A 17,656-nucleotide genomic window follows, 5' to 3' on the forward strand; every position below is an offset into this window, starting at 1 on the left:
ATCATCATTATTATTGCTATTATTATTTAGTATCTGTATATGTGGTACTAGGGATTCATTGCAGGGCCTTATGTACATACACAAGGGAAGCATTCTACCACTGAGCCTCTTGGAACTTTTGAATCTCATAACATCCACTGGGAATTATAATGAGCTTGCTTTAGCTCATTTTTATTTCTTTATAAGAAACACACCCTCATAATTATATATTTTGAGAAACCAAGGTTCATTTTATAAAATACTCTTCAGTTAGCATGTCTTGTCTGGCTTAGCACCAGGGCCTTGCATTACCTCTGAATGGCTTTTTCCTTTGCCTTGAGTCTATCAACCTCACTGCCATGGGCTGCATGAGGATTAATACTTATTAAGTCCGTTTTAGTTCTTTTGATGTTTAGCCTTTCCTCATTGATGTAATCAAGAAGATTTTGTAACTGAAGACAACAGCAAACCTGAAAGACAAAGAGGCTATGGATAATAGGTGAATAGGATCAGAGGGGTAAAACCCTCAGACCATCACTGAGGTATGGATAACAAGAGGCCATAACTCTTTTCTTTTAGTAGCTTTGGTAAGATAAAGTTTACACACTGTGATGTAATTCATCTGCTTAAAAGAGTTATTTCAGCTGGTTTTTATTATTTTCAGAGCAACCATTACCAGTCATTTCAGATAAAACCTGTACCTATTAACAGTCATCTCCCCTCCTCAGAGCTGCCACAAATCATTAATCTGCCTCCTCTTTTGTTTTTGAGACAGCAACTCATGTATTCCTGTCTACTTTCTATGTAGCCAAGGATGACCTTGAGCTTGTGATCTCCCTGTCTCCACCTTCCAAGTATTGGGAATACTGCATGTGCCACCATGTGATGAACCAGCCTGCCTCCATCTTAGGCTTGAAAGCCATCAAACTAAGTTCATTTCTATTTATGATTAAACCTGTTTCTCAAGGTTTAGGCTAGGCCACACCTGTAACCTTAACTACAAATGTATCAGGAATGGCAATCATGTCTTTGTTTCAAAATGCTAATAGCCATCTTACAACCCTACCTTTGTTTCAAAAGGGTTGTTATGACTACCTTCTTATTACTACCTGTTGTTAAGATCCCCTTGAAATCCTGTCTTTGTTTCAGGAGGTCATTTTGACTAACTTGTTATGCTTATGTTCTGCTCCTGTAATCCCACCTGTTTTGCCGCCAAGTCCCCCATTCAGGAACCCCTACCTATGAGCTATTAAAAACCTTGTCTTCCTCACATCCAATTTTGACTTCTTGAACCCTGCCTTAGCGGTAGCCAACCTGTGTATGCATGAATAAAAAAAAAAGCTTGCTTTAATTAATTTGGCCATGATGATTTGGGTCAAGTGGTCTTTCTTTCCTCCCATCTTTGGGATTAACACTTCCCCCACTTATTTGGTAGCAGAGATAAAACCCAGGGCTTTGGGCATCCTAAGAAAGCATTACCAGCTAGGCCCCAGCCCTTAACCTGCTTTCTGTCTCTCCACATTTGCCCATTTTTCACACTTCATGCCCCTGGAACCATGCTAGTTTGTGATTGTCCTTTTCACTTAGCATAGTGTTTTCAGGCCTTATCTACCTTGTAGCATGTTTTAAGACTTCTATTTTGTCTGGCTGAATAATAACTAATTGTACTGATACATGTTTCCACTTTTGTGTATTAAGAGTCAAGAATGATTGTTAGAAGTTTTGTATAGATACATGTTGTCCATTTTCTTGGGTATAAATATAGAAAGAAAATTGCTGGTACCTTTGTAGGTTGGTGCAAAAGGGATTGTAGTTTTGGACCACAACTTTTAAATTATTGTAACCGGGCTCAAGTGCATCTTTATTAATCAAAATATAAATTGTTTCAATAAACACTTTTTTTGCAATGAGAAATAAGTTGGTTTAATCCTGTGGCATAAAAACCCATGTTCACCGGGCAGTGGTGGCACATGCCTTTAAGTCCAGCACTCAGGAGGCAGAGGCAGGTGGATCTCTGAGTTCGAGGCCCGCCTGGGCCACAGAGTGAGTTCCAGGAAAGGCGGAAAAGCTGCACAGAGAACCCCTGTCTCAAAAAACCAAAACCAAACAAACAAACAAACAAAAACAAAAACAAAAAAACCCTTCATGCTCAACAAACTCTTAGGAAGCATGTTCCACATTATGTTGGTTGTGGAATAATTTCCCTGCAAAAAGTTGTCAAAATACTTAAAGAAGTAGTAGTCAGTTGGCAAGAGGTCAGATGAATGTGGTGAATGAGGCAAAATCGTCTAGCCCAATTCACTCAACCTTTGAAGCTTTGCTTATCCAATGTGCAGTTAGGTGCTCTCATGGAGAAGAATCACACACTTTGAGTTGACCAATGCTGGCGGCACATGATGCATGTTTTTGGTACATCTCACTGGCTTACTGAGTGTACTTCAGATATGTATCTGATCCACAGCTTACGCTCTAGGTTGCTGTATTCCATGTGGCTCTGGCTCTTTTGGCCCACTGACCCACGTGGACACCCCCTTTCTCTTCTTCTGGTTTTCTCTTGCCTTGCAGCCAGCCTGACCACCCCGACAATTTTCTACTTTGATACCTGTCCCCTATGTGGTTTAAAATCTATATAATTTGTAACAAAGATGGTTTCCTGCAGAAAGTTTTGTCTTGTTGTTAGAAAAATTTTGTCTATTTTGTATGGATGGATGGCTCTGTGCCTGTAAGGCTTCTTGCAGATATGGAGCCACACAAAATTGTATCAGGCTCAGTTAAATGTGTACGTGTGTGTGGCCAATGCATGAGTTTACTATGTTACCTGTGTCTTGGTGAAAACTCAGCTATTACTATTGCAACTAGCTGCCTAGCTCAGAATTTGCCTCTGGGCTTTCTGGTCACCAAATCTGATGTAATAACAGAGATTCATATGTCATTTGGATATAAATAATATTAAAGTTGTTTTATGCTCTTCTACTTTATTAAAAAATAGCTAACAGAACCCCAATTTTTACGGTTAAAAATCTGTTACACAAAGTTAACTTAGAACGTGTAACTCCAAATTGCAGCTGTTCTGGGAAACAATACATGGTCTGCCACCATCTTAAGTGAGGCCATGTGGGCAGTCACCATTTTGACTAGGGTTGGAAAAGAGGGATGTCATGTGACTTCACCACCGTCTTGATTAAAGGTGACCACATGGAGTGGGCCTACCAGGGAGACAACACATCTCCAAGATATTTTGGATTAGGATGGATTTTTGTATGAGAATTCCTGTCCTGTCCTGAAAATGAGGCTTAGGAAAGATAGGATATAAAACAATGTTGGTTTAATGGGGGTATTAAAGCTGTACCTCTATGCATTCATAAACAGTGACGTATCTTTTTGGCACCCAGATTTTGCAACGTAAGAGTCATCCACTTGGTACTGATTTTAGAGACACTGAATTGTTTCCACTGGTGAAACTTGGTTTTGTCTTCTGCAAATTATGGCAGTGCTCTATGTCTCTTCATTCTTGAGATAATAAGGTACTTTAGTTGGGTATTACCAGATCACACAGTTGAGAGATCTTAAACATCTTTAAAAGAAAATGTTAGTTTTACAGTTAAGATGAAAGGCAGGTTTTTTTTGGTTTTTCGAGACAGGGTTTCTCTGTGTAGCTTTGCACCTTTCCTGGAACTCACTTGGTAGCCCAGGCTGGCCTCAAACTCACAGAGATCCTCCTGCCTCTGACTCCCGAGTGCTGGGATTAAAGGTGTGCGCCACCACCGCCCGGCCAAAGGGCAGTTTTTTGTTTGTTTGTTTGTTTGTTTGTTTAGTTGGTTGGTTGGGTTTTTTTGTTTTGTTTTGTTTTGTTTTTGGTGGGTGAAAATGGATGGGTGCAGAAAAACCTCCACCTGGAGCTTGCTTTAAATGTGACAGGGCAAAAAAACCTGCCTTTCACTTCAGCTGCCGTCAAGTCTCTGTCCAGACTGTGGACATCCAGGACATTGGGGAATTAATTGCCCTGCTTTGCCTAGACAAGGTAGACTGGTCTTCCCAGGTTCCCACTCCAAAGGAAAATCTGTCAGATCTTTTTGGTCCGGCAGCCGAAGACTGATACTGCCCAGGGATCTCTGTTCCCAGTGACCACCCATGGAGGAACCTGGGGTAGCTATCTAGGTAGCCAGTAAGTCCCTGTCATTTTTAATAGATTTGAAGCTGCTTGGTCTGCACTTCTGTTAACTCAGGTAAAAGTTATCCTTCTCAGATTTGATGGTGTTTGACAACTATTGATAGCTTCACCAATTTAACAGTCCCCTCCCCTGAAAGGCTATAGCCACCTTGATAGTTCATTAGCTAAGCTTTTTGTTAAAAAATACAGACAGGCTTGTCTTGTTCATAGCCTTCATAGTAAAGGACAAACAGGTTTCAGATGTAACTTTTCACTAAAGGAACACAGAAAATGATTTAAGATGTATAAATGCAAGTTGTAAAAGTATAAGTGAATGATCTAAGGTGTATAAAGATGTTTTGGACTTCTGTCCCCTTTCTATACTATTACTACACTGGACTTTCAGAGGTTCAGAGGTTCAGCACTGATAAATGGAGTTCTGATGAACCGACAGAGCACTGACTACTTACTATTCAGTCACAAGTTCAAGATTTTTAATTTCCTCTGGTTGTTTTCTAAGTATAGACTTAAAGGTGAGTCTCATCTGGCTAAAACCAGGCTCTCTAGATATAGGAAAAATGTTCATGCCTTTTATCCCAAAACTATAGCTTTTGCTGTGACACCAAGGTGTAAATCTGTTCCTGCTGTTCAATAGACACCTGCATGTTCCCAGGGAAAGAGCGCTGCTACTGTATCAACAAACCTGGCCTGCTGGAAACTATTATTGGGTCACTCTACAAATTGTCTGAAGAACTTTGCCAATACAACCAGGGCACATCTCCGTTTCGTTCTTTCTGGCAATCTTCACTCTTCCCATGGCTGGCTCCTTTCATAGGACAAGTGGTAATAATCTGGTTTTTTTTTTCTCCTAGCAACTTGCCTTCTTGCTTCTTCCAGGAACAGATTTGTGAGGTTTCCAGGGTGACAATTAATTGAATGCTTCTTCACCCATACCTCCCACTGAGCACCAACCGACCAACTCCCAACTCCCCTCTCCCCACATCGTCCCATGCCAACAGGAAGTAGCCAAATATGAACAGGCACTCACATACCCATAGAGGTCGGGCTGTTTGGTTGGAACCTCCAGCTCACCCCTGCATGATCTAGAAAGTCCCATTGCTGCCTCTCTCCCTCCAAACCCTGCCCTCCCAGAGAATTTCCAACAAAGAAAAGGTGCCAGTTCTGCATTCCTGGTGACTATGGCAACTTCCTCCCCTGTTGCCGCCAGCTGCCCAAGTCTCCACCGAAGCATTCTAGCTTCCGACCATACTTGGGCACAAACCCAGCTTGTGGCGGACACATCATCACCCCTCACCTACAGGCTTTATAATCTCTGTGCTTCAGTTTGGTGTGCGGCTTTTTGAGCCTTTCCAGTCGCTCTGGGACTGGACAACCTGCCAGGAGTTGCCTTGCTCAAATAAGCCTGTTGTTATACTTTTTCAATTCAGCTTGATCTGGCTTACTGTGTGAGTGAAGAAACCTATTATTAGTGGACAGAAAACCCATCCCTCATCTCTTTTGTGAAAGTTCTTGAGTGACCACAGGACTGAAAGTTCGTTAGCAGTTCCTCCCGTCCCTCCCTCCCTTTATCTCATCCTCCTCCAGGGCCTTATGTATACCAACCTGGCCTCAAACCTTCAGCCTTCTTATTTCCATCTCCTGAGTTCTGGAATGGCATGTGTGTCCCACAACACTAGGCTAGCCATAGTGTTAGCTTCTTCACAGCTTTATCAACACATTATTATCAATCTTAAATTATAGCTGGCCTAGTGAATGTGATGGTCGTGATTGGCATTTCCTTAACAGCTGATACACAATCCTTAAGAAAAATTATATAAGGGAAAGAAGCAGGGGGAAATACTACATATTTTAAACAATAACACAAGTTCCTCGGTCAAACCTTATGTAGAACTAACTTACACGCTTTTGTCCAGAGTAAATGTCCGCGTCAGAAGGGAACGATTTTAGATCACTTCCACAAAATTCACACTGGAGTGCTAGCTCTTCTTCGTCCTTCAGAGAGAGGGAGAGAAAGAGAAAGAAAGTGAAGAAGTGCCCCAAGGCCCAGCAGCTCAGGTGGAACTGGTTGTGGACAGTGGACGTCTAGTAGGACAACTAAGGCAATGGAGGACGTGCCAATTTATCTGAGAACACTTGGTCCTTCTCTGCTGACAACACCAATAATACTAGATTAAAGTCTGTTCCAATAACCTTATTCTAACTTGGTGACCTTCATACAGACCAAACAGAGTGATATTCCCAGGTGCCAGAAGTTAGACGTTCAACATATCTTCTAGGAAGACACAATTCATCCAATGATAATGCGCACAAAGCAAATACAGGTGAACCTTTGCCATATTTAATGGCATTAAGGAACCAGTTAATGCCTGTGTTTGAAAAGCTAGATAAAGGTTTCGTTAGTAGTTCCAGTGAGCCGGGGCACCACCTTCCACATCAGAGTGCTGATGGAATGGTTGGTAGAGTGATCCTTCCCACACCTAGATAAAATATGATGACCATGTGAAGAGAACACACATTTCTGAATCCCTGTGATGGCTTCTTCTGGGATATACTAGGTGATGTTTTGTGCCTGGTAAGGAGACCCCAGCAGTGCCCCAGTATCACAGCACATATGCGGGACTGATGAGACCCTGTGTGAATGCACTGAATGGCAGCTCATTGCCATCATGCACAGCAGTTGAACTGTGTGGTACTCACAAAGGGCAACGCATTAAACACCATGCAACATGTCACCAACAACTATTTGCTGAGCTGTCTGGAAACTTGAAAGTCACTCTATCAACTCTTCAGACTGGACTTTTTACCTGGACGGAGCACTTTCCTTCCTCTGAGTCGGAAGGGCTTATATCCAGAGAAATCTCTTGAGCTAGTGGGGTTATGGTTTTCCTCTGACTTGCAGAGATGGGCTTGACCATAACAAAGGCCTTGGGGCTTCTTCTCCAGAGAGAAGGACCCAACAAGAAGCCAGTGAACACTGAGGCAGAGAGTGGCAGGGTGCAACTACCAGCCAATGATGGCCACATATTGCCCTCCAGTACTTAAAGCAGAGAAGAGTGAAGAAAGAGACTCACTACAGTGGTGGCCCTGTTGACATCCGGATCCAGACTTCAAGCCCCCGGAACCACAGGGCAGAGGTTCTTTTGTTTTATAGCACTCAGTTATTAAGACTTAGGAAACCACCCAAGTTCTTGTCCAAGTACGGGACCTTTTGCTTTAATTCTTTTAAGGTATATTCACATCTATTGTACCAATCACTGTGAGTCCCCATATAGCCCTTTACAGAAATAATAAAACATATGAATTAAAGTCACCTTGATGTCAATATCCGGATAGGGAAGTTCTTTTCTATATGACAGAATGGGCGGCGGCCCAATGCTGGGTAATGTTCTTAGATGAGATTCAAACAATTTTACAAATTCTTCACTAAACTAAATATTAAGAAGAGAGAGAAAAACATTAAAGATTGAATAAGTCACTTTACAATAAGAACAATGCATTGGTTATTATGATAAATAGCTCTTACCTCTGTCTCAAATAAAATACTTAGTTTGCGCTCTTCAGGATTAATTACCCACTTTCCTGAAGAGAAAGGATAGATTTAGATGGGAAATTGTAACCATTGTGCTGTGTGTTCTGTTTTCCTGTAGTTCAGAGATTCTCCCCCATCCTGACCTCATAACTCATCATACATACACACACACACACACACACACACACACACACACACACACACACGTACCCAAGCCCTTCATTTGTACTGTTTGCCTGTACACATTCTCAACACTGTGCAAGTTAGGTTGGTTCCTTACTGACAATTTGTCTTTTCCAGAAAAAAGGGATGAAAACAAGCATCCATTTACCTCTTAACTTAGCAGCCGGAGTTTCTGGTTGTACCACCTTTGTTTCAAGGGATGGTACTTTTTCTAAAAACAAAACAAAAAGTATACATGTATTTACCCTCAATCTTGAAAAAGGAGAAACAAGTTAAATAGAAAGAAAATATATCATAGAAAAATAAGTGCCTATGTTTGTTTCATTTTCAAATGTCTCCCCTTTCCTAAACAGTGATTAAATAGAGATGCATATAGGGTCAACTCTTTAGGAAGATAATGACACACAACTTTTCACACACCCGTGCCGCTTTGTTGGTGTCCTAGTTAGCTTTAACTACCAACCTGACATAGTCTAGAGTCACCAGAGAAATCAATCGAGGGATTACCTAGGTCAGATTCACCTGTGGACATGTGTCTTACTTTTTTATTGCTGTGCTAAGACACCATGTTCAAGGCAACTTATGGAAAAAAAAAAGAATTTATTGGGGGCTTACAGTTTCAGAAACTGAGTCCATGACCATCATGGCAGGGACCATAGAAGAAGGCAGGCAGTCATGGTGCTGGCACATTAGCTGAAAGTTTACATCCTTACTCAGAGGCAGGAGCCAGAGAGAGCCAACTGGAAATGGTAGGAGCTTTTGAAACCACAAAGCCCACCCCCAGTGACACACTTCCTCCAACAAGGCCACACCTCCCTAATCTTTTCCAAATAGCTCTACCATCTGGGGACCAAGGATTCAATATATGAGCCCATGGGGGCCATTCTCGTTCAAACCACCACAGCATGTCTATGGAGGGTTGTCTTGGTGGTTAATTGAGGTAGAAGGGCCAGCCACTATGGGTGGCTCCATTCCTTGGCCAGGCTGTCCCGGGCTATGATAAGAAAGCTAGCTAAGCATGAGTGAGCAAGCAGCATTCCCCCACGGCTTCCCCTTGAGTTCTGGCTTGAGTTTCTTTCCTGACTTCCTGGAACAAACCCTTCCCTCCCTATGATTTCTTCTAAAAACTTATACTGAGTAAGTTAAATGTTTAATTTTTTTTCTTGTAGTACTGGGGATTGAACCCATGGCCTTTTGCATTCTAGATAGGCACTCTTCCATAGCCTCTATACATTCTAAACCACAGCTTAAATATTATTTATTGATGGTTTGAAAGGTTTTTAAAAGAGTGCATATGTCATTTCTATAATAAATGTATATATATATATATATATATATATATATATATATATATGAAATAGAATGGGACTCTCTCTTTCAAGACAGGGTTTCACTGTATATCTTTGGCTGGCCTTGAACTCACAAAGATCTGCTTGCCTCTGCTTTGTGAGTACTGAGATTAAAGGTAAGCGCTACCATACTTGTCTTAATGGCAGATTATTTCTTGATGAACAAAAACATGCCATTTATCAAATACGATGTACCAATGATGTTAAATATTTAAACTCATCTTGGTGATCAACATTCCTGTGTCACTACTAATTTTGCTAAGAGATAAAGTGACTAAGGCTTGATGAGATTAACAAATTTCCCAACATCTCAATGTTTATGTATACTCCTGGACTCAGCATCAGCTCTACTGCCCTTCCACGAGGCTTCAATTTCCAATTTGCAATCCAACCCCCCAGCAAAAGCTAAGGAACCGAACTACTCACGTGGTTGCTTCTGAGCAGAAATTTGTTGAAGCCAACTTTCTTCTGTTTGTACTGATATTTGAACTCTTTCATACAAACTTGGGTACATAGTTCTGAAGTTTAGATCACAGTGTTAGTTTGCGTATAATTATATGGTTGTTAACAAATCTACTCTATATAGTATATTTTTAGTTAAATAACATATGCCCATAGAAAGTTCTGATGTTTTCTTTGAAATATTTCCTTCCATTCCTGTATTTTCAGTAACGTTAAACATGGCCTGTGAATCAAATCAATTCTTTGGAAAGTCTTCCTTCCTGAAAGTCCTCAGATTTGAGGTCCATGTGGGACAGTGAGGAGGACTGACCTTTTGGCTAAGAGTTTTATTAGGAGTTATTTAATGCCATAGACAGACAGGTGTGGTGGGGGTTCTAAAGAGAATTCAGGCCCCCGAGGTTGAGTGGTAAAGGGGAGGCCCCAGGACAAGTTGTTGATGTGGAAAAGTAGACTGTAGTGCAGACTGGTTGTCTCTGATTCCCATCAGAGAGTGGGGCAGGTTTGGCCCTCAGTGACCGTCCATCATACAGGATGTGACCTGTCACTCCCAGTGCATACAGTGCATGTTAAACATTCTCTAAGGAGGTGAGAAGTACAGACTCATAGGCAGCCGCAGGAGAGTGACTGCATTTGTTTCCCAGCAGCTGTGAAGGTAAGAACGAGACTACTATAGGTGAACACAGCCTGAGTACGCCCAGCTCAAACCAGACACTTTCTAGATCCGAGAGCTTTCTAACACCATCTTTCCCCTGGAGGGCTTTACTAGCACTGTGCCTGCGTGTATGCGGAATACTTATCGCTTGTGCTAACGATGTGCACATTTGAACATTTACATGAATTTAAGTTCGCATAAAGTGTTTGTTTTATTTAGTTTAAAATTAATACTGGGCTGGGCTTGCTGGACAGACAGTCTAGCCACAATGGTGAACTCCCACTTCAGTGAGAGACTGTCTCAGAAAAAACAAAGTGGAAAGCAATACAGGAAGATATGTCTGGCCTCCACACACTCATGGAGGATTGACTGTAACTGCACACAAACATGCATACACATACTGCACACACACATGTGTGCACACACAAATTATACAAACTTTTGTTTGTTTGTTTGTTTGTTTGTTTTTCAAGACAGGGTTTCTCTGTATAGCCTGGCTGTCATGGAACTTGCTCTATAGACCAGATTAGCCTTGAGCTTAGAGATTTGCCTGCCTTTGCCTCCTGAATGCTAAGTAATTATATGAACTTTCTAAAAAGTGCTGATGTTAAGGCAAATACATTGTAATTCTCTGAGTAGTTTAATCAGTTATTTGAGTAATCATGGACATGATAGGGAAGTAGGAATTTGATAACTCTAGTGGTAACAAGTAAACATTGCTTTTCATTATCTCTTGCTTCTTTGCATTTTAATGAAATGATTGTATCTTCTAAAATGTTTCGGTTAGTCAGTTTAGCACTGTTACTTTTTCACCACAGTCCAACTGGGTCTTCTCCTGCCTTTTTGATGCTTAGTTCCCTGGCACATTGCATCAGTAAAGTGCTTTTGTTTTTCAGTTCTGAAGTAACTGTGTCCTGGAATAGGCAAAGAACTCCTCTGTGGGGGCCACTTGGGCAGGTCTCTGAGGCAATGCTGTTTATCTAACCTTCCTGAGAGACGAGCTGCAGGGACTACCAGGGAAGCCACGGGAGAGGAAAATCCCCTGACATTTACTTATCTCCATCACAGTGCAGAAGCTAATGAAAATGAATCCATCCTTCATTGAAGTTGCCTTGCCTTCTTGAATCTTCCACCAAAGACTGTTTATGGAATCTTTAGGTGGAAGATAAATGAGGATGGCCAGAGAATTCACTTTGGGCAGAGCATACTTGGTAGGAATGAATCCTGCTTTGCCTGGGATGTTTTGATTACCTTCACAAAGGCTAATCCAAGCCTTAGTGTTTCCTTTTCATGGGCAAGGGAATGGGGGCCCGTGGTGACAAAGGGGCAGCTACAAAAGTCAGGGAGGTCCCAAACTTGTCATTTCCATCTGTGTTTTATTGTTCCGTTTCTGTGAAGAGACACCATGACCAAGGCAACTCTTACAAAAGAAATCATCTAATTGGGGGCTGGCTCACAGTTTTAGAGGGTTACGCCATGATCATCATGGTGGGAAGCTGGCAGACATGGCGCTGGAGCAGTGGCTGAGAGCTTTACATCCTGATCTTCAGGGAGGGAGGGAGGGAAGGAGGGAGGGAGAGGGAGAAAGGGAGGGAGGGAGGAAGGGGAGGGGGAGAGGGAGAGAGACTGGGCCTGACAAGGACTTCTGAAATCTCAAAGCTCATCTCCACTGACACACTTCCTTCAACAAAGCCACATCTAGGCCACACCTCCTAATCCTTCTAATCCTTCTCAAACAGTTCCACTCCCTGATGACTAAGCATTCAAATATGTGAGCCTATGGAAGGGGGGGGGCATTCTCACTCAAACCACCACAATCAACCTTCTAAAGTTTGCACCATTTCAATGAGAATAGCAGTAAGGCAACTGAAAATAGAAGTTGCACTGATGTTGGTTGCATTTTTAGGGCATTAAAAGAAAAACACCACCCATAATCTCACCAAATTCAGTAAAGAATACTTTGAAGTTTGTGTGTGGGTTTAGTTTTTAAAACATCTTAGATATGTGAGACACGAGGATCTTGTCTGAAAAAGAGCACTTCCCATGGACTTGAAACCACATAGCTGAAAACCAGGACACATGGCAGCTCAGCACAGTGTCCTCTTTCCTTTCGCTGATCTTACCAAAAAAGCAGACTTTAAACATCCCACTCTAAAAATGTGCTCTCATTGGTATAGAAGTAATACCTCCTTGAGAGAAGGAAATGAGACTATAGGTCAAAGGAAGACCAGAGCGGAGAACACAGAGGCTCAAAACAAGAGAAAGCTTTTCCAAAAGGGAATTTCTGAGAAACTCCTATCTTCATGCAACCAAACAGAAAGGAGAGAATGGTGGATATCACCATAGTAAGTCAAGAAATGATCCTGGAACAGCCAGCCAGGAAGGCTCCTTGCTCTCCTTCGAGGCAATTGGCAGCGGTTTTCCTTCTTTCTTCAAGGAAATTTTATGTCAATTTTTTGTGTATGAGTGATTTGCCTGCATGTATGCCTGTGGTGCCGTTTGGAGACCAGGAACTGGCTGGAGTTACACATGTTTGTTAGGGACTGTGTGGGTACTGGGAACTGAACTTTGGTCCTCTGCAGGAGCATCAAGTGCTTTTAACCACTAGGCTATCTCTCTAGCCCCAGTAGTTTTATTTCTAAAGCAGGGTAAAGAACAGCTTGCTGTTATTGTTGTTGAAAAGTAGTCATATTGCCTGGGCAGTTTTCTTTCTGGATGAAAAACAGGGCGGAGAACACAGTTACTGATGCAACAAGCTTGAGAAGGAAGGAAGGAAGGAAGGAAGGAAGGAAGGAAGGAAGGAAGGAAGGAAGGAAGGAAGGAAGGAGAGAAAGAGACAGGGGAGAGGGGCAGGAGGGAGGGAAGACAGACAGACAGACAGACCATTCTACCATAAAGAACTTTAACCAGATAGTGCTGCATCCTTCACTTCACTTGAATAACGGTGGGGCCACAGAAGTTGGCTGTGCTGTGCTCCCCTCCACTGCTCAGGGTCACTGTAAACCCTCCCACTTTAGCAAAGTGAGGTACTCCGGGCTGGAAGGTCCCATTTTATCTGCCCACCAGCCATTCCTTTATAAATGCAAATGGATAACTAAGGATTGCCAGTTACTTAAAAATACTAACAGAAAAGATAGAGAACAACAACAAAAAAGAACAAAAGCACATTAACATTACATATTACTATATCATTGAGTCCAAGTCCTTCAGAGACAATAAAGAACAGTCAGAAAGTGTTCCAAACACAGTAACTGGGTCTCAGAATTACAGTCATGAACCACAGAATAAAAATGTCCATACACAGGCTGTACACCAGCACTCAACCATCAAACATCGTGAGGATACTGAAAATGTGAAAGGGAGGAAGAATGATGGAGAATCCCGAAGGGAAGAAGGGAGACAAAGGTGAGGGTGAGGTGTGGGAGGCAGACCGCTCACTAATCCTGGGTCTGAGGTGTGAGCAAGGCAGTCTCTGGAGCCCTGAAGGACAATGCTCCCAACGTGCCCTCGTATGCTAGGCTGTATTACTAAATAAAGCTCGATGGCAACATGGAGACATTTCCAGGCAGCCAAGAGCTTAGAAATTTGAGCATCTCTCTCATGATGAGAACTACATGAAAAATATTACCTAAAGAATTCCCTCAGCAAAGAGAAAGGAATGAAAGATGGAAAACCGGGAATCAAGGGAATGTGGCCGTTGACACAGCCCAGAAAAAGTGAAGGCAAGTGAACACACCTGAGTGGGAAACCTTACTTTTTAGGCAACAAGTTTTGCTAACATCAGATTTCACATTTCTGTCCATGGATCCAATCGAGGACTTTCTTTTTTGTTTTTGTTCTTTTTGTTTTGTTTTCAATTTTCTAAAAACCAAACTGTAAAGTACCAATGGTCAATTGTAACTAACAAAACAATACATATATTATAAAATTGCAAATTAATATGATTTCATAGGAATGTGTAGTTAATGTGATCTACTCTTTCCCTTTATTGTAATTTAATTAGAAAACTAGATGAGAAGAAATAGAAGAAAGCAACAGTGAATTTAGTGTTAATTTTTTATAAGCCAATACTAATGCTGATTACAAAAAGTAGAGGTTTCAATTCTTTACCGTTCTAAATCCTAGGAAATTAAAAGTAATATAAATGCCAATAACAAAAAAACAAAACCAAAAAACTGGAGAGGAAGCTGATACTTTTGAGTCAGAAGTTGATAAATCAAGTGAAAATGTTATTTAAAATGATAACTGAAGGGGTGGAGAGGTAGCTTAATTGGCAAAATGCTTGCCTTGCAAACACAAGGCTGTTATTCCTACCCCCTTCCCCCCAGAACACATGTAAAGAAGGTGGGCATGGCACTTAACATTTGTAATCCTAGCAATGGGGAGGCAAAGACCAGTGGGGTCCCTGGGGCTTGCTCGCCAGTTAATCTAACAATGAGAGACACTGTCTCAAAGAACAAAAGGTGGGCAGCACCTCAAGATGATACCTTAGGTGATCATTGGCCTATGTATTAATATAGACACATGGGAACACATGTACTCCCCCACATGTGCGCACACACGTAGTGGAAGGAAAACCAGGACTACTAACATTTTGTTAACTGTATCTGGTGGGTCAGAGATGGTGTGGAGATTTTCAGTTTTATATGTTTGTATACTCTAATTTTTTTAGACCACACATTTCATTAGAAATTTGAATAAAATGTATAAAAACCATAAACATTCTGTCTCGGTTGTGTGTGTGGGGGGGCTATGTGCATGTGAGTGCAGGTGCCTGTTGAAATCAGAGATGCTGGAGCCTGGAGCTGGAGTTACAAGCAGTGGTGAAATGCCCCAAGTGGGTGCTGGAACCTCACCTCAGTACATTCCCTTAACTGCTGAGCCATCCTCCAGTTCCAGCACTTACTATTGCATGCATGGTCTATACCTACTTTGTATCCTATTGATAAGCAGGCACACCACACTTACAGCTGGGTAATAAGATGAAGACAGGAACTTCATCTTTATCTCTTACAAAGTGCCTACTAATGTAGGAGTTCTTGTTTGTTAAGGTTTTTTGTTTGTTTTTGTTTTTTGCCATGTAAGCCAGAGTGGGCTCGAACTTGCGATCCTCTTGCCTCCGACTCTGGAATGTTGGGATTACAGCATGTACTAACATGCTTGCAAAAAAGCAAAAATAACAAAACTTTTTGAATAAGGAAGTTGTACGTGCCTTGTGTTATTCATAACAAATCTAAAAGGGTAAACATTATCTGCTTTAAAAATATGATAATTGAAAACATTTTCTTACCTATCTACAGTCACTTCAGACAAGTCTTTCTTAAATGTTTGAAATATTTTAGGATAAGCTGTTGAATGAAACATTAAACTATTTAGCCACTCCATGCCACGGGTTCTCTAAGGGAAATTTTGTCCCCAGGGAACACTTGGTGAGGGCTAAAGAGAGTCTGGTTGTTACATGGATGTGCCTATGATTTATTTACATAATCAGGGGTAGAAAAGGCCAGCAATGCTGGTAAACAAAATATCCTAGAATGCATAAGGACACCACCCTTTCCCCAACAGTAAAGACATACCCACAGTAAAATGCGAACTGTGAGAGTTTGATAAGTGTTTTTAAATGTTCTGCTTCCCTTTTTAAATAAGACAGTGGTGCCTATCTTTTAAATAAGTTCGGTGCACAGGAGAGAGCTGTGTGTAACTGCAGAACTGTTTCAGTAAGTTGCCCAGTACCCTGCAGGCACTAGTGCCCGGGAGTGACCCCAACTTCCAACTTTTACTAAGCGATTCCCCTATATCCTACACCAGGAGCCGTCACGACACTCAGCCGAGACTGGATAGTGTATGTGCAGTGGGCAGCAGAGGGAGGGGTGCACCGGCCGCCCCCAGGCCAGCCCCCCACCCCCACCCCAGGGAAGAGAAGCCCGAAGCTACTTTTATGGGACGAGGCTTTGCTGGAAGCAGGAGAGCCCTCGCCCTCGCCGGGCTGCAGCTCCTCCTCCTCGCTCCACGTGGGGCTGGACAGCTCGCTGGTCGGGGTCGTGGCGCTCAGGCTGGGGGTGACCACGCTAGTTAGGCGGGGACGAAATAGCTCCAAGTCATCGTCGAAAAGGCCTCCATGGAAGTCCGTGGTCTTCCAGAGGTCGCCATCGTCGAAGAGCTCCGCGAATGGGTCGAGACTGTACTGCTGCTGGCTCGCCGCCGTCACCTCCTCCCTCCCCTGCTCTCTCTGCTCTCCCTGCTCTCTCTGCTCTCCTTGCTCGCCCTGCACCCCCTGCACCATCCCCTCCGCCTCCTCCTCCGCCTCAGCCTCCGCCTCAGTCTCCTTCTCCGCCTCTGCCTCCTCCGCCTCCGCCTCCGCCTCCTCCTCTGCCTCCGCCTCTGCCTCCTTCTCCGCCTCCTCCTCCGCCTCCGCCTCCTCCTCCACCTCCTCCTCCGCCTCCGCCTCCGCTCCTCCGACGCCTCCGCCCCCTCCGCCCCCTCCGCCCTCTCCTCCTCCGCCTCGGTCTCCTCCTCCGCCCCCGCCTCACCGCCTCCGCTGCCGCCGCCTCCGCCTCCTCTTGCTCCTCTTCTTCCACCACATCCTCTTCCCCTATGGAAGCCTCCTCTGGCTCCTTCGGGCTGTCCTTCGTGGGTTCCATCACGCTGCGACACGGAGGCATGTCTGCCGGGGCCGTCGGGGAGCGCGCGCTGCTGTTGAGCGTCTGTCTCTCGGGCAACCGCCGACCCTTCCCCTTCGGGGTTTAAAGCCGCAGGATCCCTTTTGCGCGCGGGTCAGGGAGTGGGGACCCAGGCAGGACCCCGGCCAGCTCCTTTCAGCAGCAGCCCCTCCCAGACAACAGAGAGGCAGCCTCCCTCTGAGCCGGCCCTTCCCACCTTTTAAAGAGGAAATGGCATCTGGAGATGGACACCCACAATACCACTTGGCATGGAAGGAGCTGTGCGGTTTGATTTTTAGTAGAAAGATGTCTATTGGAAATTCCAGTAAAACTGTTTGCAATATTAGACATCAGCCTTTGGTATGTAGTTTGCCTACTTGACTTATGAGAATATTGCCTTGTATTGTTTAGTGAGAGTTTTATCCTTTCTTATATATTTTGCGGCTGAGATATGTTGGGTCACTCTAGCCCTGGTTTCTCTATTGCTTGTTCCATCCTTCTGTCTTCAAAGTAGAAAACACCTGAGATATCTGGCCACCACGGACCACCTCTTGCCTTCTGGGGCTTTGTTTTCAATTCATGGTACTTTAAAAAAAAAAATTTTCGAAATTTTTTAGTTTGCTGAAATTTTCCACTTACTCACAAATGTTTCTAGTTTTTTTTTTTTTTTTT

At 43.1% G+C, this 17,656-nt stretch overlaps 1 protein-coding gene across 1 annotated transcript in view; it reads right to left on the minus strand.

The window, feature by feature from the left end:
* Positions 1–16,987, minus strand: part of Erich6 (glutamate rich 6) — a 30,561-nt gene extending 13,574 nt beyond the window's left edge. Inside the window, exons 1-9 of the mRNA XM_028882171.2 lie at positions 16,753–16,987; positions 16,260–16,661; positions 15,616–15,673; positions 9,638–9,729; positions 8,011–8,073; positions 7,674–7,729; positions 7,462–7,578; positions 6,050–6,142; positions 292–449 (exon numbers count right to left, since the gene is read on the minus strand). Of these exons, the coding sequence (XP_028738004.2) occupies positions 292–449; positions 6,050–6,142; positions 7,462–7,578; positions 7,674–7,729; positions 8,011–8,073; positions 9,638–9,729; positions 15,616–15,673; positions 16,260–16,661; positions 16,753–16,987 (1,274 nt within the window). The remainder of the gene's footprint in view (positions 1–291; positions 450–6,049; positions 6,143–7,461; positions 7,579–7,673; positions 7,730–8,010; positions 8,074–9,637; positions 9,730–15,615; positions 15,674–16,259; positions 16,662–16,752) is intronic.
* Positions 16,988–17,656: the final 669 nt, after the last annotated feature.

The sequence above is a fragment of the Peromyscus leucopus genome, chromosome 6, assembly GCF_004664715.2.
Source record: "Peromyscus leucopus breed LL Stock chromosome 6, UCI_PerLeu_2.1, whole genome shotgun sequence".
Taxonomy (NCBI): Eukaryota; Metazoa; Chordata; class Mammalia; order Rodentia; family Cricetidae; genus Peromyscus; species Peromyscus leucopus.